Source organism: Mobula hypostoma, chromosome 12 (genome assembly GCF_963921235.1).
Source record: "Mobula hypostoma chromosome 12, sMobHyp1.1, whole genome shotgun sequence".
NCBI lineage: Eukaryota > Metazoa > Chordata > Chondrichthyes > Myliobatiformes > Myliobatidae > Mobula > Mobula hypostoma.
Window position 1 is genome coordinate 101,774,182 of NC_086108.1, and position 23,365 is coordinate 101,797,546.

A 23,365-nucleotide genomic window follows, 5' to 3' on the forward strand; every position below is an offset into this window, starting at 1 on the left:
CAAGCAGTAGCTGTAATACTGTGAGGTTAAGGTCACTGATGAAGTCACGTTGAAGAATGTACAAGCAGCAGCTATAATACAGTGAGGTTCGGGTCACTAATGAAGTTTGAGTAGATCTGGTACACGACCAAAGACTCTGGCAAATTTATCACTGATTGCATCATTGTCTGGTATGGAGGTGCCATTCCACAGGAATGGAGAAAGCTGCAGAGGATTGTACATTCAGCCAACTTCCTGTGCACCGTCCTCCTCGCCAGTACGAGAAGTCCAAGTGCAATCTCCAGAAAGCCATTTCACGTGTGATGTGGCAATTCCAGAGCAAACGTAAATCACAAGAGGGTACTCAATAGATGAGAAAGGGCTGAATGCTATCACCTTTTACAAAGTAAAACAATTGACAAATGTGACAAAAAGGTTTCACTCTGAAATGAGCTCAATATGTTTTATGTTTGCTATGACCGACAGAACATGGAGGCACCTTCACAAACTCCCACAGTCCCCACTGACCCTGTGAGTCTTTGAGGCCAACATGGGAGCATCCTTAAGGAGAGTGAACCCACAAAGAGTATCTGGCCCATTCGGTGTACTTGAAGACCTGTGTTAATCAACTGGCTGGAGTGTTTACTGATATCATTGACCACTAAATTCAGCAGTCTGTGCTACCAAGCTGTTTCAAGCAGTGTTCAGTTATACTGCTTTCTAAGAAGAACGTGGTATCAAATGCTATTGTCCAATAGCACTTACATCTACTGTGAGAGGTTGATGATGAAACTTGTCAACTCCTGTCTGAGAAGCGACTTGTATCCAATCCAATTTGCCTACTGTCTCAGCAGATCAACAGCAGATGCCATTTCATTAACTCTTCACTTAACCTTTGGACATTTGGACAATGAAGATGCATACATAAACATGATCTTCACTGACCACAGTTAAAACTATTTTCCCCTCAAAAGTAATCAATAAGCTCCAAGACCTTGGTCTCAGTATGTCCTTGTGCAATTGGATCCTCGATTTCCTCACTTGCAGTCCCTGGTCCATTCAGATTAATAACAACATCTCCTCTAGGATCACCAACAGCACAGCTGTACCACAAGGTTGTGTGCTTCACCCACAGCTCTACTCACTTTAAACTTATGACTGTGAGGCTAAGTATAGCACCAATGCCATAATTAAGTTTGTTGATGACACCACTAGTCCTGGGAATGACTCTAAGCTGCAACCGGTGATGAGGCTCTGCTTGGGGACTTTCAGAGCTTTGGGGAAAGTAGAGTTACCCCTTAGTCATTAATTGCTCCCAGGGCCATTCTGACTCGGAACAGTAGCACCTGCAAGGGTTCCTGCTCAGGATACGAGCAAAGGCCAACGGCAGATCCGGCAGGTTCAGTAATTGAAGTTATGATGGAGAAGACGGATGAGCTAGGACCTCAAATATCAATGGCTATAGTACAGGCGGATGAACATTTGGGAAGAGAAATGGCTATTTCTTTAGTTCGCCCAATGGAAGGCAATAGCAAACCACTGCTGCTAGATACTAGGTTTCCTAGGATCTATTTGCTAAGAAAACCATGGTCAAACTCTCAAAATGTAACACACAACAGCGTCAAGAGGATCTTCAAGATAACTCTGAAGATGTTTCGCTCAGTAGGGTTGATTCTGGCCAGCAGGGGATCCCCGACCGTCATCAAGCTACTGCTCACAAAATTCAAGTAACACAAAAGAAAATTATTGCCACTTGGAATGTAAGAACCCTATATCAAGCAGGAAGATTGAACAGTGTGATAAATGAAATGGAAAGGCTAAAGATTAACATCATGGGAATTAGCAAAGTCCATTGGATAGTTGCTGGAACATGTCAGAATAGAAATAGAACACTAATTTATTCTTGTGGAACATCCCATACTAATGGAGTAGGAATTCTTATGGATGAAAACATAGCAAAAAGTGTTTTAGGACATTGGGCAATATCAGAAAGAGTGCTCCTTGTTAGATTTAGAGGACAACCATTTGATTTAGCAATTATAGAGCTATATGCACCAACAACAGGTGGAACAAATGAGGATATAGATAAATTCTATGAAGAGCTTGAACAAACAAAGAATGGATGCAAATCTCAAAATATTGTTATTGTTTGGGAGATCTAAATGCTAACGTAGGACAAGGTGTTGATGGAAATACCATAGGAAAATTTGGATTAAGGGAAAGAAATGAAAGGGGTGAGAAATGGGTAGAATGGTGCAAGATGAATAATCAGGTCATTATTAATGCCTACTTTAAAAACCATCCAAGACGCTTGTAGACCTGGAAGAGTCCAGGTAATAACACTAGAAATCAAATTGACTTTATTACTATAAAACAAAGATTTAGAAACTCAGTGACTCAAGGCGAAACATATCTAGGTGCAGACTGTAATAGCGACCATAACCCAGTAGTATGACATGTAAAAGTAAAACTTAAAAAACTAAAGAAGCAAAAACCTAAACAATCCCTTGACTACTCACAATTAATTAAAGAAAACCCGAGACAAAAATTTACTATTGAAGTAAGGAATAGATTTTAAAGTCTAGAAATAGAATCTGTTGAAGATGATAGCAATCATGTAGAAATGAAGTTTAACTCTCTCAAGGATGCCTTGGTAGAATCAGCAAAGTCAATGATTCCTAAAAAAGAAAAAAGCACAAGGAATAAATGGATAACAGATGAAAGCAAAAATCTAATGGAAGAAGGGAGACGGAAGAAAGCAAATCATATAGAATATAAGTCCTTAGATAAGAAAGTTAAAAGCTTATGTCAAAAAGCCAAAGAAGATGGTTAAACCAGGAATGTGAGCAAATAGAAAAAAATCCCTATTACCGATCCAAAAAGGTTACATCAACAAATCAAGAATATCACTGGTAAAAAGCTCCTCTGTTCTTCAGGTGGATGTTTGAAAGCAAAGGATGGTACCATTATCATGGAAAAAGATGAGATTATGAACAGATGGACTGAGTATATTCAGGAATTGTTTGAAGACAATCGAGGCAAAAAACCAGAAATTAAGAAAAACATTGAAGGTCCAGGTCCTGATGAATTAGTAATAGAACAAATTATTGCCCTTGAAGATTATGGAATTGAAAAACTTAATCAATGACATTTATGAGACTAGAATAATAACAGAAGAGATGAAAAAAAAAATCAGTATTTATCACTCTTCCTAAGAAACCTGGAGCAATAGAATGTGAATTACAAAGGACCATAAGTTTAATGAGTCATATCATCAAGTTACTTCTAAGAATTTTGATGACAAGAGCTAAAAGTAAGATACAAGCTGAAATAGGTAAAGAACAATGTGGTTTTGTGAAAGACAAAGGTACAAGAAATGCAATATTGATGTTAAGGATACTATCAGAATGAGCTATTCAAGTGCAAAAAGATTTTTTTGTTTGTTTTATCTACTACACAAAAGAATTTGATAAAATGAAGCACAATAAGTTATTTGAAATATTACAGGAAACTCTAGATCTAGATTCTCCACCTAATCAGAAATCTGTACTGGGAACAAACTACTGCTGTAAGAATAGATGGAGAAGTGAGTCAGTTTACGAAAATCAAGAGAAGTGTTAGACGAGGGTGTGTTTTCTCCACTGATTTATTTAATATGTACAGTGAAGCAATATTACAAAAAATAAGAGACATGTTGGGAACCAAAGTTGACAGTGAAAACATCAATAATTTCAGATATGCTGATGACACTGTTAATTGCAAGTATGAAGGAAAAACTACAAAACTTAACTGGTATAGTTGCTGAAGAAAGTGCAAAAATGGGTCTATCTATCAAGTATAAAAAGACAGAATGTATGGTGTTATCCAAAAAGAAGGAGAATCCTATCTGCAGGCTGAGATGAAACAGGGAAAACATAAAACAATTACAGAACTTTTGCTATTTAGGAAGCTGGGTGACATCAGATGGCAGGTGTGACATGAACATCAAAAGAAGAATAGGGATGGTGAAAGACACCTTCACGAGAATGAAGAGTATACTGATCAATACTAAACTAGGCATGACAACCCACCTCGGAGTACTGAAATGTTATGTTTATCCAGTTATCTTATATGGCTCAGAATGTTGGACAATATCTAGCAACATGAGGAAACGAATTGAAGCAGCAGAGATGTGGTTTTTGAGGAGGATGCAAAGAACATCTTGGATGAAATGAATATCTAATGAAGATGTCATGAACAGAGCAAACACAACGTAACTTCATTGGACATCGGATTAGGAAAGAGGAGTTAGAATGCACAGTAATTATGTGAAAGATTGAAGGGAAGAAAGCTAGAGGAAGGCAAAGACAAATGATGATGGAGACAGCAGCCAGAGAACTGGAAATGAATGCCAATGTGTTGTTCCACTTAACCCCTTAACAGGAGTGTGTGGGCCATGGCAGTCAAAGCTCAAACTAGGCACGGCACCTGATGATGATGATAGTGACTCCACTGTTGTTGGCTGAATCAAAGGTGGTGATGAATCAAAATATAGGAGGGAAATTGAAATTTTGGATGAATGATGCCACAACAACAACCTCTCACTCAATGTCAGCAAAACCAAAGAGCTGATTATTGACTACAGAGAAGAAATCCAGGGGTCCATAAGCCAGTCATTAGGGAACCAGTGGTGAAGGTTGTCAGTACTTTAAATTCCTTGGTGCTATCAGTTCAGGGGATCTGTCCGGGGTCCATTATATTTTAAAGAAGGCACAGCAACACCTCTAATTTCTTAGAAGTTTGTGAACAGTCAGCACAGTTGAGAGCAAATTGACTGGTTGCATTATGGTGTAGTATGGAAACACCAATACCCTTGAACAGAAAAGTCTACAAAAGTAGTGGATACAAAAGTATGCGAAGAGCAAGAGGATAAGACATGAGAGAATAGGACCAATCAAGTGTGACAGTCAAAAAGTGGGTATGGAACCAAAGGAGATAGCAGAGGTATTGAATGAATACTTCGCTTCAGTATTCACTACGGAAAAGATTCTTGGCAATTGTAGGGATGACTTACAGCGGACTGAAAAGCTTGAGCATATAGATATAAATGAAGAGGATGTGCTGGACCTTTTGGAAAGTATCAAGTTGGATAAGTCAACGGGACAGGACAGGATGTACCCCAGACTACTGTGCAAGGGAGGAAGTTGCTGAGCCCCTGGCGATGATCTTCACATTATCAATAAGGACAGGAGAGGTTCCGGAGGACTGGAAGGTTGTGGATGTTGTTCCCTCATTCAAGAATGGGAGTAGAGATAGCCCAGGAAATTATAGGCCACTGAGTCTTACTTCAGTTGATGGAGAAGATCCTGAGAGGCAGGATTTACAAACATTTGAAGAGGCATAGTCTGATTAGGAATAGTCAGCATGGCTTTGTCAAAGGTAGGTCATGCCTTATGAGCCTGATTGAATTTTTTGAAGATGTGACTGAACACAGTGATGAAGGTAGAGCCGTAGATGTAGAGTATATGGATTTTAGCAAGGCATTTGATAAGGTACCCCATGCAAGGCTTATTGAGAAAGTAAGGAGGCATGGGATCCAAGGGGACATTGCTTTGTGGATCCAGAACTGGCTTGCCCACAGAAGGCAAAGAGTGGTTGTAGATGGGTCATATGCTACATGGAGCTCAGTCACCAGTGGTGTGCATCAGGAATATGTTCTGGGACCCCTACTCTTTGTGATCTTTATAAATAACCTGGATGTGGAAGTGGAGGGATGGGTTAGTAAATTTGCTGATGACACAAAGGTGTCTTGTGGATAGTGTGGAGGGCTGTCAGAGGTTACAGTGGGACATTGTTAGGATACAAAACTGGGTTGAGAAGTGGAAGATGGAGTTCAACCCAGATAAGTGTGAGGTGGTTCATTTTGGTGGGTCAAATATGATGGCAGAATATAGCATTAATGGTAAGACTCTTGGCAGTGTGGAGGATCAGAGGGATCTTGGGGTCCGAGTCCATAAGACACTTAAAGCTGCTATGCAGTTTGACTTTGTTGTTAAGAAGGCATACGGTGCATTGGCCTTCATCAACCATGGGATTGAGTTTAAGAGCCGAGAGGTAATGTTGCAGCTAGATAAGAACCTGGTCAGACCGCACTTGGAGTACTGTGCTCAGTTCTGGCCAGCTCACTACAGGAAGGACATGGAAACCATAGAAAGAATGCAGAGGAGATTTACAAGGACATTGCCTGGATTGGGGAGCATGCCATAGGTTGAGTGAAGTTGGCCTTTTCTCCTTGGAGTGACAGAGGATTAGAGGTGACCCAATAGAGATAATGAGAGGCATTGATCGTGTAGATAGTTAGAGGCTTTTTCCCAGGGCTAAAATGGCTAGCATGAGAGGGCATAGTTTTAAGGTGCTTGGAAGCAGGTACAGAGGAGACGTCAGGGTAAGTTTTTTTTTTACGCAGAGAGAGATGAGTGCGTGGAACGGGCTGCCGGCGACAGTGGTAGAGGCAGAAATGATAAGGTCTTTCAAGAGATTCCTGGATAGGTACATGGAGCTTAGAAAAATAGAGGGCTTTGGCTAAGTCTAGGTAGTTCTAAGGCAAGGATATGATCAGTACAGCTTTGTGGGCCAAAGGGCCTGTTTGTACTGTAGGTTTTCTATGTTTGTAATGTCCATTAGAGGTAAAGCCCTCCCCACCATTGAGCACATCTACAAGGAGCACTGTTGCAGGAAAGCAGCATTCATAATCGATTCAGTCTATGCTCTCCTCTCACTGCTGACATCAGGATGGAGATACAGAAGCCTTAGGTCCCACACCCCCAGGGTCAGGAACAGTTATAACCCATCACTCATCAGACTCCTGAACCAGAGTGAATAACTTCACTCACAACACTGAACTGATTCCACAAAATACAGAGTTACTTTCAAGAACTCTGCAGCTCATGTTCTTGATATTAATTAATTACTTTGATTTTGCATAATTTGTTTGTCTTTATGTACAGTCTTTCATTGACTGTGTTTCTTTATTCATTTATTGAGACACAGCACAGAATAGGCCCTCTCACCCTTTGAGTCACATCACCCAGCAAATCCCTGACTTAATCCTAGCCTAATCAAAGGACAATTTACAATGGCCAATTAACCTATCAACTGATACATCTTTCAACTGTGGGAGGAAACCCTCATGTTCATGGGGAGAATGTACAAACTGAGGGAATTGATCCTGGGTCACCTGTACTGTAAATCGCTGTGCTAACCACTACACTTCTGTGAATGCCCACAAGAAAATGAATCTCAGGGTAGTATCTGGTGGAATATATGTACTTGGTGAATAAATTTACTTTGAACTTTGAATAGAGGATATCTTCAAAAAGTGCTGCCTAAAGGAGGTGCATTCATCATTAAGAACTTTCACTGTGTAAGACATGCCCCACTTCTCATTATACCCTCCAGGTAGAAGTTCAGGAGCCTGAAGACCCACACTCCATATTTTAGGACAAGCTTCTTCCACCCCATCTTCATGTTTTGAAATGAACATATAAACACTACTTCACTATTTACCTCTTTTTCAATATTGATTTATGTTTATAGCAATTTTTAGGTATTGAAGTGCACTGCTGCTGCAAAACGACAAATTTCGCCACCAATGTCAATGCTAATAGCCTCTGTCCTTATCCCACCTGGAAAATGGTGCCTCATACACCAGGGTGCTGGTTATTGACTTCAGCTTGGTGTTTAATACAATCATCCCTTGGAAGCTGATGGGTAATCTGGCCTTGTTGGGTTTCAGCACCTCTCTCTGTAACTGGATCTTGGACTTTTTGACACAAAGACCACAGATAGTCTGTGTTGGCAGCAACACCTCTAGCTCCAGCACCACCAACCACCCCCGCCCCCCCAAACCCTATGGCTGCATGCTTGGTCTGCTGCTGTTCAGAGTGCTAATCAACTTTTACTGGAGCACCATTAGAGTGTCCTGACAAAATGCATCACTATCTGTTACCAGAATTACAAGTCACCTGACCGCAAGACCCTACGAAGGATCGCGAGGACTGCTAAGATGATGGTTGGGGTCTCTCTTCCAGTCATCTGGAATACTTATGAGTATACAAGGTGCTTGGCATTGTCAAGAGTACCTCCCACCTGTCCCACAAACTCTGATTCCTACCATCAGGCAGGAGGCACTAGAGAATTAGGACAAGGACTGTTAGGATGGGAAACAGTCTTTCCCTGGGAGATGGTTGAACTCACTACTACCAACATGTTCTCATCACTTATGAAACATCAATATCGTTAAACTTTCTTTTTGACTTGTGTTGTAAATGCACCTTATGCCAAGTTTCAATCTTCTGGAATACATTTTATTATTTGTTAATTTATTTGTGGTAGTACTACTTTGTGTTCTGTGTAAGTTACATGTACTGTGTTGTACACCTTAGTCTGGAGCAACATGGTTTTGCTTGGCAGGGTACACATGTATACAGTTCAATGACAATAAATTTGAAATTCAAGTAATAAACCCGATTTTGAAGCAGCTGAAGTTAGGTTGACCTGGGATATTACTTTGACGATGCTCTACCGTGATCAACTGTGGCTGAGGAACAATCACTGGTACAGAAATTCATCAACATTCAGAATGCAGTCTGGTAACTCCACTTACATTTTTCAGTCCTTGATTATACATTACTGAAGATGGTGTACTCTGGTTCTTCTCTGGATAAAATGTACAATATCCATCTGGCAATCCTGTTTTTTTATTAATGGTACAGTCTAAACAGTCACCTTCACTACAATCTTTGACCAGTCCTTCTACCTCCTTTGAACACCTGAAAGACCAATAACAAAAATAAATCAGATTTGTTTCTGAGTGACAGTTTTATAATTAACCATTGAGAAATTGTTTCCAGCTTTATTAGAAAAGGCCAAGAATTGGAATTTCCCTCAGGTGGGAGGTACACATAGAACACAGAAGAGCTCAGCACAGGAACAAATCCCATCTGTCTGCACATGATCTCTATCCCCTCCAATGCCCTCCTGTCTCCAAGGTCACTATTGTATCTGCTTCTACCAGTTTCCCTGCAAAGTATTCTAGGCACCTACCATTCTGTGTAAAAAATCTTAATTCACACATCCCCTTCGAATGTTCTCCCTCAAACCTTAAATCTGTGCTCTATTAATTGAAATGTTCACCCTTGGAAAAGAGTGACAATCTACCTTATCTATGCAACATGCACACAAAATGCTTCAGGAACTCACAGGTCAGGCAGTATCTATGCAGGGATGTAAACTTTGGATGGTTTTGGCCAAGACACTTTATCATGTCCAATAAAGGTGTCCCACAAGACAGTGAAGCAGAATTAGCCATATGACCCATCAAGTCTGCTCCAGTATTCTATCCTGGCTCTTTTAATATCCCTCTCAACCCCATTTTCTCGTGGCTTTTGGTGTTCTTACTCATCAAGAACCTATGAATCTCCACTTTAATTATACTTAATGAATCTGCGTGTGGCAATGATTCAACAGATACATCTCCCTCTGGCTAAAGAGATTCCTATTTATCTCTATTCTAATTTCATGGCAACATACACAAGATGCTGGAGGAACTCATCAATTTTGCTCTCAAAACTTCAACTGCTTACCCTTTTCCATAGATGCTACCTGGCTTGCTGTATAGCTTTGGACTCCAGCATCTTCAGATTTTTGTGTTTGTAATTTTAATTTCATAGTTTTGAATCAAGAACCTATCAACATCCACTTTAAGTATATCCAATGACATGGCCTCCACAGCTATCTGTGGCAACATCGGCCTGAAATATAAACTGTTTCATTTTCACCACAGATGCTGCCTGACCTGCTGAGTTCCTCCAGCATTTTGTGTGTGTCTAGGTTTCACCATCCACAGGGTCTCTTGTGTAACTTGTCTGTTCATCTGTCACATGGGGTGCTGGGAACAGACCCAAATGCAAGACACAGACACTGAAGTACAATGAACAGGACTTGACTAGAGTAGGGACGTGACAGGATTCAGTCAAGGAGCAGGGACAAGAACGCAGACTTGGGCTAGGGAAAGCAGGACCAGGACTAAGAACCATGGACTAGGAGACAAGGGTTGGACTCCAAGCCTAAGACTGGACAAGGACCCAGAACCTGGGTCTTGCCTCAGGCTCAGACCACAGAACTAGGCAAGGTCATAACATGGATTCAGGACAGGACGTGGCTGGGGTCCAGAGGCCTGAGCTTGGAGACAGGCTCGGGTCTTAGCTCTTGAGGCTTGAGGCTCAGGGTCTCAGGTCCTGAGCTCGGCTGCGGGGTCATCGAGGCTCAGGGTCTCGGGTCTTGAGCTCGGCTGCGGGGTCGTCAAGGCTCAGGGTCTTGGAGCTCAGACACAGACTGGGAACCGAACACCAACATAGAGCTGGGACTTATCCTTCAAGCCAGGACTCAACTTCATCTCTACACCAAGGTGGGACAGGTCCCTCCATCAGGTAACAGCAGAACAGTCAGACTTACCCAACAGAGGCAAGGACAAGACAAGATAGATCCCCCCACAGGGCAATCACGAAATGGTCTGGCTTACCCCACAGAGACAAGGACAAGAAGAGACAAACACCAAAGAACAACAGACAGTTCTATCTCTGCTTCAGGGAAGCTCCAAGTCTTAGTTCAGCCAGCAACCTCAGCTGGCTACAGAAACAGCCAGATCCCTACCTAGCTTAGAGTGGCTGGCAGCCACTCAGCTGGCCCAGGAAACAGCCAAATCCATACCACAAAGATGAATCCAACAAGTGGCAACAAAGCTCCATGAAGCAGTGGTCCTCCAACCAGGCCAAGAGATCACAAATGGTACTACTAGCCTTCCATCAGCAGGTTGCTCTAAAGAGGACAAACCAGCAGCCCACAATCAATCCCAAGGCTACTTATATTGCAAGCTCAAAGATGGGAATCAGGTGCCTATGATTAACTCAAACAAGGGACAGCTGGAAGACTCAGAGTCCTGAGTCCATGGACCGGACAGTGTACCGGAATGCGGACTTCACCGACCGGACCATGACAATCTCATAGTTTTATATACTTCTATCTGGTCAACTTCACATAAAATAATCTGAATTTTCCAACCTACATTTATAGATGATTCAGGGAACATCCTGGCAAATGTCTTCCACATCCTCTCCAAAGCCTTCCTTTGTGTGGTGACCAGAGCTGCACACAATATTCCCAAATTGACCCAACCAAGCCTTTATTCAGGTGTAACATGACTTCCCAAGAGGTAGAAGGTAGAAACATACAGGAGCCAGAGGAAGTGGGGGAGATACTAAATGAATCCTTTGAGACAGTATCCAGCAAGAAGAAGGACTTGGAAGATTGTGAGATCAGCCTGGGGTATGTGAATATTCTAGAGCATTTTGATATCAAGAAGCATGAGGTGTTAGGTCTCTTTAAGAACATCAAGGTGGATAAATCCCCATGGATGGTATTTATTCTAGATTATTGACAGAGGAAAGAAAGGAGATTGCTGGGGTCTTAACAGGGATCCAGTCCAAGTCATTTATATAGATTTTAAATGACAGATGTCCCAGCACTGATCCCTGCAGAACAGCACTACTCACAGACTTCCAAACAGTGAAATTTCTAGTCCATTTAGACAGGATTTATTGCCCTACCATGATCAATCATCTTTCTCTGCTCCTCAAAAATCTCCATCGCCACCATTTTGGCCAAGCCAATTCTGAATTCAAACTATAAATCTCCATGAATCCCATTGTGTCTTAATCTTCTGGATCAGACTACCATGAAGGGCTTTTGTCAAAAGATTTGCTAAACTCCAGAACAACACACACAAAATGCTGCTCTTTCCTGGGAACTTGCTCTACCACCATCAGCACTTTGTCAGTGTGTTGCTGATTAACTAAAATCCACATGGCCAACATTCACTGCCCTACCTTCATCAGTCACCTTGGTCACCTCGGTCACCTCCTCTAAAGACTGATTCAGGTTCATAAGACCTGGTCTGCTCTACCCAAAGTCATGCTGACTACCTTAATAAATCCACACTTTTCCAAAAATGAGTAGATCCTATACCTAAGAATCCTCTCCAATAGCTTCCCCAAGGTTGATGTGCAGCTCACCTGCCTATAATTTGCTAGATTAGCAAATGCTATTCTTAAGCAAAGGAACAATAATGACTATTCTCCAGTTTTCTGGAACTTCATATACAGCTAGTAGGAATATGAAGATCTTCATCAAGGCCACCAAAAACTTAATTTGAAGTGCCTCACCTTGTTGCCTCAACGATTCCATCACTAGATCTGTAAAAGGGCACCTGATCATCGTATTCATTAAATACGCCCCACTGGAGGTGGGCCCATTCATGAACAAATGTTCGTTCTATAGGAAAAGAAGTGTATTTGTTCAATACAATGCATTAATTTAAAAAAAAATTGAGATACAGCACAGTGGCGTAATCTTCTGTCCCATTAGGCCTGCACTGTCCAATTAACCCATACAACTAATTAACCTACTAACCCACACACCCTTGGAATGTGGGAGGAAGCCACAGCAGCAGGAGGAAACCTATACAGTCACAGGGAGAGTGTACAAACTCCTTGCAGTTGTTAACAATCACTTTTCAGAACATTTAGCTATTGGTACGATATTTCTCCTATCTCTTATTTCTATAACATAGGAAAAGGCCATTTTATCCGTTGTGTCTATGCCAGGTCTCAGATGAATACCATCAGTATTTCCCCAATCCCAATCCACTTCTCACATGCCCCAGTCATACTGATCAACTCCAACCTTATTGTCTGGGGTTGAAGGGGGGTGTGTGTGTGTGTGCGTGTGTGTGTGCGCACGTGCGCGCACACTCACATGCACATAGTAGGGAGGGGTGTTGACAAAGGTGTTTGTTTCATTTTTATTGCTTGTTAAGTATTGACTTCGTGTTGTACTGTTGCACTGCTGAACATAGTGGGGAGTCATGCCAAGTTGGTCTTGGAATGTGTTAATTAAGGGCAGCTTCCAGCACATCCTCAGATTGTGTTGGCTGTTAATGCAAATGACACATTTCACTGTATGTTTTGATGTACATGTGGATAATAATAAAGAAATCTAAATCTAAGTCCCATCACCTACCTAGATTACTAACATTTATCATATTCCCAATTCATCTATCGTGTACTTTATTCACACCCAGCAACTCCAACATAATCCTCCTGACATCCACCAAAAAAGTGCATTTTTCCAGTGTAATACTTTAATTCACTGCTATAAAAAATCACATTTCTGAATGTTTAAATACCGCAGTGATATGTCTCATTTCTCTGAAGAGGAGATTTGGCCCAGTGAGACGTGCTGGCTCTCAGATTACCACCATTAGTATTTCCACATCCCTGATCCACTTTTCATGTCCTAGTCAAGCCCCCCCTCAACTCCACCCTTACTCTCCTGTCACCCACCTGAACAAAGTGTAGTTTATAAGTGCTCATTTCATGTACCAACAGGCATAAATTTTTCACAAAACCGCTAATTTCTTCTTTGTTTCTCCAGGTTGTCACTGGAAATCCAAGACACAATTCCATCAGCTTCAAAATAGATGCTCTAAAGATGTTAACTTACCTTTTTTGCCATAAACTTGAACCAGACTGTCATTTAGTAGGAAGTTTGGTGTAAGGTGAATGTAATGGCCCTTCTCCCCACATCCTCCATACTGCAGGGTGTATGGGGTGTCTCCATGCAGAGGATTGGGTTCAGCAATAATTATGTTTGCCTGTGAAAGACAATTCCACATTTCAATGTGAAAATCCCTGTAATAGTTACACTGTGCACAATGTGCCCATCGGAATAAAAGGTAAAGATACCTCTTGAAAACAAAGGTTCCCTACAGTTGTTGTAGGGAACCTTTGTTTTCAAGAGGTATCGAGGACTTGGTTAAGGGAAAAAAGGAGGTGCATAGCAGGTATGGGCAAGCAGTATCAAACGATGTGCTTATGGAAGTGAAGAAATGCAAGGGAACACTTAAGAATGAAATCAGGAGGGCTAAAAGAAGGCATGAAGTTGTTCTAGCAGACAAGGTGGAGGAGAATCCTTAGGAATTCTATAGACATGCTAAGAGCAGAATGATTACAATGGACAAAATTGGTCCTTTGGAAGACCGGAATGGTAATGCATGTTTAGAGCTAAAACAGATGGTGTTGATCTTAAATGAATACTTTGCATCTACATTTACTCTGGAAATCAACAGAGTCTGTAGAAGTGAGACAAAATGGCATCAACTTCATGAATCTTGCACAGATGACAGAAGCAGAGGTGTTTGTTACCCTGAGTTAAATTGGGGTGTATAAGTCACTAGAGCCTGAGAAGTTGTTCCCTCTGACCCATAAGACCATAAAACCATAAGACATAGGAGCAGAATTAGGCAATCTGGCCTATCGAGCCTGCTCCGCCATTCAATCATGGCTGATTCTTTTTTTCTATCTCCTCTCCAACCCCAGCTCCCAGGCTTCTCCCTGTAACCTTTGATGCCATGTCCAATCAAGAACCTATCAAATTTTGTCTTAAATACACCCAACGACCTGGCCTCCACAGTTGCACTTGGCAACAAATTACACAAATTCACCATCCTTAGGCTAAAGAAATTTCTCCGCATCTCTGTTTTGAAAGGGTGCCCCTCTATCCTGAGGCTGTGCCCTCTTGTCCTAGACTTTCCCACCATGGGAAATATCCTTTCCACATCTACTCTGTCTAGGCCTTTCAACATTCGAAAGGTTTCAATCAGATCCCCCCTCATCCTTCTGAATTTCAGTGAGTACAGACCCAAAGCCATCAAACGTTCCTCATATGATAACCCTTTAATTCCTCGAATCATCCTTGTGAAACTCCTTTGGACCATCTCCAATGCCATCACATCTTTTCTAACATGAGGGGTCCAAAACTGTTCACAATACTCAATACTCAGGAGACAAGTACAGAAATTGCTAGAGTCTGAGCAGAGATACTTAAAATCCTCCTTTGTGTTAGAGCTAAGGAACTGCAAGGGTTTAAGGACCATGATGGGAGTTGTATATACAGACTCCAAAACAGTACTATGTATATGGCCTAAAAATTACAGCAGGAGAAAATACATGCCAAAAAGGGCAAAGTTACAATAGTCAAGGGGGGATTCAACATGTAGTTAGATTGGGAAAATCAGGTTGTTGCTGGATTACATGAGGGAAGTATCTAGAGTGCCTATGAGAAAGCTTTTTAGAGCAGCTTTTGGTTGAGCCCACTAGAGGATCAGATATTCTGGATTGGGCGCAATGAACCAGATTTGATTAGAGAGCGTAAATTAAAAGAACCATTAGGGGCAAGTGATCATAATATGATTGAATTCATCCTGAAATTTGAGAAGAAGCTAAAGTCAGATATATCAGTATTACAGTGCAGTAAATGGAATTAAAGAGGTTTCAGAGAGGAGATGTCCAGAATTGATTGGCAAAGAACACTGGCAGGGATGATGGCAGAGCAGCAATGGCTGGAATTTCTGGAAACCTTTCAGAAGGCACTGGATATATACATCCCAAGGAGAAAGAATTATTCCAAAGGAAAGATAACTAAACCATGGCTAACAAGGGAAGTCAAAACCAACACAATAGCCAAAGAGAGGGCATTATAATAGAAAAAAAGATATTGGGAAGTCAGAGGATTGGGAAGCTTTTAAAAACCAACAGAAGACAACTAAAAAGTCATTCAGAAGATAAAGATGGAATATGAAAATAAGCTAGCCGGTAATATTAAAGAGAATACTAAAAGTTTCTTCAGATATATGAAGTGTTAATGAGAGGCGAGAGTGGATATTGGACTGCAGGTAAACAGTGCTGGGAAGGTAGTAATGGGGGACAACAAAATAACAGATGAATTCAGTAAGTATTTTGCATCAGTCTTCATTGTGGAAGACACTAGCAGTGTGGTCAAAGTTCTAGGTGTCAGGGGGGCATGAAGAGTGTGAAGTTACCATAACTAGAGAGAAGGTTCTTGGGAAACAGAAAATTCTGAAGGTAGATAAATCACCTGGACCAGATGGTATACACCCCAAGTTCTGAAAGAGGTGGTTGAAGAGATCATAGAGTCATTAGTAATAATCTTTCAAGAATCACTAGATTCTGGAATGCTTCTGGAAGACTGGAAAATAGTATATGTCATTCCACTCTTCAAGAAGGGAGAGAGGCAGAAGAAAGGAACCAATGGGCCAGTTAGCTAGACCTCAGTGATTGGGAAGATATTGGAGTCGATTATAATGGATGAAGTCTTAGGGTATTTGGAGGCATATGATAATCTAGGCCATCGTCAACATGGTTTCCTCAAGAAGAAATATTGCCTGAAAATCCATTGGAATTCTTTGAAGACGTAACAAGCAGGATAGACAAAGGAGAATCAGTTGATGTTGTGTACTTGGATTTTCAGAATGCCTTTGACAAGGTGCCACATATGAGGCTGCTTAACAACCTATGAGCCCATGGTATTACAGAAAGGAATCTAGAATGTATAAAGCAGTGGCTGATTGGCAGGAGACAAGGAGTGGGAATAAGGGGAGCCTTTTCTGACTAGCTGCCAGTGACTAGTGGTGTTCTACAGGTGTCTGTGTTGAGACCGATTCTTTTTACATAATATGTCTGTCAGTACCTACAGTTGGACTCTGTCTTTTTGTGTGTTTCCCCCTAGCTGTCAGTCTGTGGTTTTGTATTGCCATGTGCTTCTGCTGTTCTCCATCTCTCATCTGTTTCTCATTATTACCTGTATTGCTACCACCTGTGTCTCATTGTGCTTCACCTATTATCTGCCTCTGTTTATTGCTCAGTGTATTTTAGTCCTGTGTTTTCACTTGTGTCAGTGAATTTTCCTGAGCCTTTCCAGTATTTGTATCTATATTCTGTCCATCTGAATATTGACTCTGCCTGTTTCCTGATTCTGGTTTTTGGATTTCTCTGGATGTTTTGATCTCTGCCTGAACTTTGATGTTGACTCTGTTTGCAACTTGGGATTTGTTACTCAATTAATATCCCTGTGTGCACAGTACTGGCTGTGTGATTGGATCCCTGCTCCAGTGTCCTGACAATGTCAATGATTGGATGATAGAATTGATGGCTTTGTTGCCAAGTTTTCAGCCTATAGGAGGAGGAAATGATAGTTTTGTGGAAGTAGCGTGGCTACATAAGCATTTAGACAGATTAGGAGAATGGGCAAAGCACTGGCCGATGCATGGAGTGTTGGAAAGTGTATGGTCATGCACTTCAATAGAAGTAATGAAAGGGGTGACTGTTTTTGAAATGGAGAGAAAATACAAAAGGGACGCAAAGGGACTTGGGAGTCCTTGTTCGGGATTCCCTAAAGGTGAATTTGCAGGCTGAGTTTGTGGTAAGGAAGGTAAGGGAATCAAATTAAAGAGGCTAGGCGTGAGGAGGTTAGTTCACAACAGAGGGATGGGAACCAGTGCAGAGAGACAGAGGGGTGTAAAGTGAGGGTAGAAGCAAAAAGTACAAAGGAGAAAAGTAAAAGTGGTAGGCCAACAAATCCAGGGCAAGCATTAAAAAGGGCCACTTTTCAACATAATTGTATAAGGGCAAAGAAAGTTGTAAAAGAGCGCCTGAAGGCTTTATGTGTCAATGCAAGAAGCATTTGTAATAAGGTGGATGAATTGAAAGTGCAGATTGTTATTAATGATTATGATATAGTTGGGATCACAGAGACATGGCTCCAGGGTGACCAGGGATGGGAGCTCAACGTTCAGGGATATTCAATATTCAGGAGGGATAGACATGAAGGAAGGGGAGGTGGGGTGGTGTTGCTGGTTAAAGAAGAGATTAATGCAATAGAAAGGAAGGACATAAGCCGGGAAGATGTGGAATTGATATGGGTAGAGCTGCGTAACACCAAGGGGCAGAAGATGCTGGTGGGAGTTGTGTACAGGCCACCTAACAGTAGTAGTGAGGTCGGAGATGGTATTAAACAGGAAATTAGAAATGTGTGCAATAAAGGAACAGCAGTTATAATGGGTGACTTCAATCTACATGTAGACTGGGTGAACCAAATTGGTAAAGGTGCTGAGGAAGAGGATTTCTTGGAATGTATGCGGGATGGTTTTTTGAACCAACATGTCGAGGAACCAACTAGAGAGCAGGCTATTCTGGACTGGGTTTTGAGCAATGAGGAAGGGTTAATTAGCGATCTTGTTGTGAGAGGCCCCTTGGGTAAGAGTGACCATAATATGGTGGAATTCTTCATTAATATGGAGAGTGACATAGTTAATTCAGAAACAAAGGTTCTGAACTTAAAGAGGGGTAACTTTGAAGGTATGAGACGTGAATTGGCTAAGATAGACTGGCAAATGACACTTAAAGGATTGACAGTGGATATGCAATGGCAAGCATTTAAAGGTTGCATGGATGAACTACAACAATTGTTCATCCCAGTTTGGCAAAAGAATAAATCAAGGAAGGTAGTGCACCCGTGGCTGACAAGAGAAATTAGGGATAGTATCAATTCCAAAGAAGTAGCATACAAATTAGCCAGAGAAAGTGGCTCACCTGAGGACTGGGAGAAATTCAGAGTTCAGCAGAGGAGGACAAAGGGCTTAATTAGGAAGGGGAAAAAAGATTATGAGAGAAAACTGGCAGGGAACATAAAAACGGACTGTAAAAGCTTTTATAGATATGTAAAAAGGAAAAGACTGGTAAAGACAAATGTAGGTCCCCTGCAGACAGAAACAGGTGAATTGATTATGGGGAGCAAGGACATGGCAGACGAATTGAATAATTACTTTGGTTCTGTCTTCACTAAGGAGGACATAAATAATCTTCCAGAAATAGTAAGGGACAGAGGGTCCAGTGAGATGAAAGGAACTGAGCGAAATACATGTTAGTAGGGAAGTGGTGTTAGGTAAATTGAAGGGATTGAAGGCAGATAAATCCCCAGGGCCAGATGGTCTGCATCCTAGAGTGCTTAAGGAATTAGCCCAAGAAATAGTGGATGCATTAGTGATAATTTTTCAAAACTCGTTAGATTCTGGACTAGTTCCTGAGGATTGGAGGGTGGCTAATGTAACCCCACTTTTTAAAAAAGGAGGGAGAGAGAAACCGGGGAATTATAGACCGGTTAGCCTAACGTCGGTGGTGGGGAAACTGCTGGAGTCAGTTATCAAGGATGTGATAACAGCACATTTGGAAAACGGTGAAATGATCAGACAAAGTCAGCATGGATTTGTGAAAGGAAAATCATGTCTGACGAATCTCATAGAATTTTTTGAGGATGTAACTAGTAGAGTGGATAGGGGAGAACCAGTGGATGTGGTATATTTGGATTTTCAAAAGGCTTTTGACAACGTCCCACACAGGAGATTAGTGTGCAAACTTAAAGCACACGGTATTGGGGGTAAGGTATCGGTGTGGGTGGAGAATTGGTTAGCAGACAGGAAGCAAAGAGTGGGAATAAACGGGACCTTTTCAGAATGGCAGGCGGTGACTAGTGGGGTACCACAAGGCTCAGTGCTGGGACCCCAGTTGTTTAGAATATATATTAATGACTTGGATGAGGGAAATAAATGCAGCATCTCCAAGTTTGCGGATGACACGAAGCTGGGTGGCAGTGTTATCAGTGAGGAGGATGCTAAGAGGATGTAGGGTGACTTGGATAGGTTGGGTGAGTGGGCAAATTCATGGCAGATGCAATTTAATGTGGATAAATGTGAAGTTATCCACTTTGGTGGCAAAAATAGGAAAACAGATTATTATCTAAATGGTGGCCGATTAGGAAAAGGGGAGGTGCAACGAGACCTGGGTGTCATTATACACCAGTCATTGAAAGTGGGCATGCAGGTACAGCAGGCGGTGAAAAAGGCGAATGGTATGCTGGCATTTATAGCGAGAGGATTCGAGTACAGGAGCAGGGAGGTACTACTGCAGTTGTACAAGGCCTTGCTGAGACCACACCTGGAGTATTGTGTGCAGTTTTGGTCCCCTAATCTGAGGAAAGACATCTTTGCCATAGAGGGAGTACAAAGAAGGTTCACCAGATTGATTCCTGGGATGGCAGGACTTTCATATGAAGAAAGACTGGATGAATTGGGCTTGTACTCCTTGGAATTTAGACGAGTGAGGGGGGATCTGATTGAAACGTATAAGATCCTAAAGGGATTGGACAGGCCAGATGCAGGAAGATTGTTCCCGATGTTGGGGAAGTCCAGAACGAGGGGTCACAGTTTGAGGATAGAGGGGAAGCCTTTTAGGACCGAGATTAGGAAAAACTTCTTCACACAGAGTGGTGAATCTGTGGAATTCTCTGCCACAGGAAACTGTTGAGGCCAGTTCATTGGCTATATTTAAGAGGGAGTTAGATATGGCCCTTGTGGCTACGGGGGTCAGGGGGTATGGAGGGACGGCTGGGGCGGGGTTCTGAGTTGGATGATCAGCCATGATCATAATAAATGGCGGTGCAGGCTTGAAGGGCCGAATGGCCTACTCCTGCACCTATTTTCTATGTTTCTAAATGCAATGTTTGCTTTCATTTCAAGAAGACTAGAATATAAAAGCAAGGATGTAATGTTGAGACTTTATAGAGCACCAGTGAGGCTTCTCCTGAGCAATTTTGGGCCCCTTATGTTAGAAAGGATGTGCTGAAACTGGAGATGGTACAAAGGAGATTCATGAAAATGATTCCAGGATTTATTTAAAATAATTGTTTTTTTCCTTGTGCATTTGCACAGCTGGTTGTCTTTTGCACTCTGGTTGAAAGCACTAGTTAGTACATAATTCATAGATCCTGTTATAGCTACTATTCTATAGATTTATTGAGTATGTCCACAAGAATATACATCTCAGGATTGTACATGGTGATACATATGTACTTTGATAATTTTCTTTGATCTTTTGAAAATCTGGTGAAGTGAATCATTTCAAATTAGATTGAAGCTGATTGAAAATGAAAAAGAACATCTTATGCCCTTGGGGGAATTCTGGAATCTTACTGCAATTAGGTTACTCAAACTAATCCTTTATTTCTTTAAGGACTCTCGTCAAGGGAAAATCTTGTCTGATAAATCTGTTGAAATACTTTCCAGAAATAACAAACAGGATAGGTAAAGGAGAATCGGAAGGCCTCTGACAAGTTGTCACACATGAGACTTAAAGCAAGATAAGCCCAAGATATTTCAGGAAACATACTAGCATTGGCTGATTGGCAGGAGGCAAAGAGTGGGAATATTAAGGGATCTGTCAAAACCCACTAGCTACAGACCAATTGCATTAACATCAAGTATATGTAAGATAATGGAAAGGATGATAACAGAAAGGTTATCGTATGAGCTTGAGAAAAGGGGAATGCTGGCAAGTTATCAGAGTGGTTTTAGAAAGGGAAGGAATTCCATGGACTCAGTGATTATATTAGAGACTGAAATAAGGAAGGCCCAGGCAAATAGAGAGTCAGTAGTGGCAGTGTTCTTTGACATTGAAAAAGCCTATGATATGATGTGGAAGGAAGGATTATTAATTAAACTGCACAAGATGGGGGTTGGTGGGAGAGTTTTTAATTGGATTAAAGATTTTTTGTTACTTTTCATCATTATGATCAATGATGTCTTCACAAAGGTACCAGTGGATATAGGTAGGTCACTGTTTGCGGATGATGGGGCCTTGTGGAAAAGAGGCAGGAACATGGACCATATAATCAGGAAACTACAAGAAGCAATTGATGAAGTGGTGGAGTGGGGTTATGATTGGGGATGTAGATTTTTAGTAGACAAAACTCAAACTGTATTTTTTACCAGGAAAAGGGTTGAGGTAGGGAAGAAGTTAAGGATGTATGGGGTTGAATTAGAAAGGGTTGCATCATTTAAATTTCTGGGAGTTATATTTGTTTCACGATTAACATGGGCAGACCATATCAGGAAAGTTGAGGAGAAATGTAAAAAAGTAATAAATGTGATGAGATGTTTGACTGGTAGGGAATGGGGAGCAAGTTGTTCAGCTTTGAAGAGAATGTATGTGGCTTTAGTAAGATCTGTATTGGATTATGGAAATATAGTATATGGATCAGCAGCTAGGTCTCTTATAAAGAAACTGGATGTGATTCAGGCTCAGGCCTTGAGAGTGTGCAGTGGGGCTTTTAAAACGTCACCAGTGTCAGCCCTACAGGTAGAAATGGGAATGATGCCTTTGGAACTAAGAAGGATGCAACTGATGGCAAACTACTGGGCTAACTTGCAGGGGCACAATGATTCTCACCCTACTAAAGGAGTGTTGCAGGAGTGCTGGGAAAATGGGAGGTTTCAGAGGGATACCTTTAGTCGGGTAGGGAATGATATCGCGAAAGAATGTGGAGTATTTGATCTGAGGATAAGTCCTTCAGTAGTTTATCCGGTTGTAGCTCCATGGAAGCTTGTATGGCCTGACATAGACTGGCATTTGTTAGAGGTAAAAAGGAAAGAAAGATATAAAACAGATTTGGTAAATGCATTTAACTATCATGTGATGGAAAAGTATAGTGATTATACTGACATTTATATGGATGGTGCGAAGGAACCTGAAACAGGAGTAACAGGGTTTGGGGTGGTAATACCAGCAAAAGAAATTGGAATCAGCGAAAGAAATTGGAATCAGCAGAAGAACATCTAATAAGTTAGGGGTGTTTACAGTGGAGATACTGGCAGTGTTGGTTGCATTGCAATGGGTGCAGAAAGCCAGACAAGCCAAAGCATTGATATGTTCAGATTGATCCTCAGTTCTAGCAAATTTAAGGTCTTTTCACACAAACAGTCGGCATGATGTACTTTATGAAGTCCTTCAGTTAGTTACAAGAATTGCAAATCAGGGAGGTCAGGTAAAATTTCTATGGGTTCCAGCACATGTAGGGGTGAAGGGGAATGAGAGGGTGGATGAGTTGGCAAAGAGGGCATTAAAGAAAGAAAATGTGGAAATGCACATTAGTATCAGTAAAGCAGAGATTAAGTGTGTAATCTGGGAAAAAGTCAACCGAATATGGCAAGAAAGATGGGACAGGGAGGCGAAAGGGAGGCATTTATATCAAATACAAAAGAGTGTTGCAGTTACTAGGGTAGGTAATGGAAACAGAAGAGAGGAAATTGTGTGGACTAGGTTAAGGCTGGGGCACTGTGCATTAAACAAAACATTGAAAATGATAGGGAAACACCAGACAGGATTGTGTGAGGAATGTCAGGAAGAGGAGTCAGTAGAACATGTAGTTCTGAGTTGCAGGAAGTATGGGATACAGAGAGAGATGATGAGAAATAAATTAAGGGAGTTGGGGATGCAGGAATTCACATTAAAAGGGTTGCTGGGCATGGGTGAGAGCACAAGTCTGGGTATTTTTAGCGCTTTTAAGGGGTACAGGGGTTTTTTATAGAATATGACGAATA

The 23,365-nt window shown here is 41.5% G+C and overlaps 1 protein-coding gene across 1 annotated transcript in view; it reads right to left on the reverse strand.

The window, feature by feature from the left end:
* LOC134355037 (calcium-activated chloride channel regulator 1-like) overlaps positions 1-23,365 on the reverse strand; it is a 91,867-nt gene that overhangs the window by 62,724 nt on the left and 5,778 nt on the right. The window contains exons 3-5 of the mRNA XM_063064712.1: positions 13,579-13,729; positions 12,240-12,348; positions 8,624-8,789 (exon numbers count right to left, since the gene is read on the reverse strand). Coding sequence (XP_062920782.1) covers positions 8,624-8,789; positions 12,240-12,348; positions 13,579-13,729 — 426 coding nt within the window. The remainder of the gene's footprint in view (positions 1-8,623; positions 8,790-12,239; positions 12,349-13,578; positions 13,730-23,365) is intronic.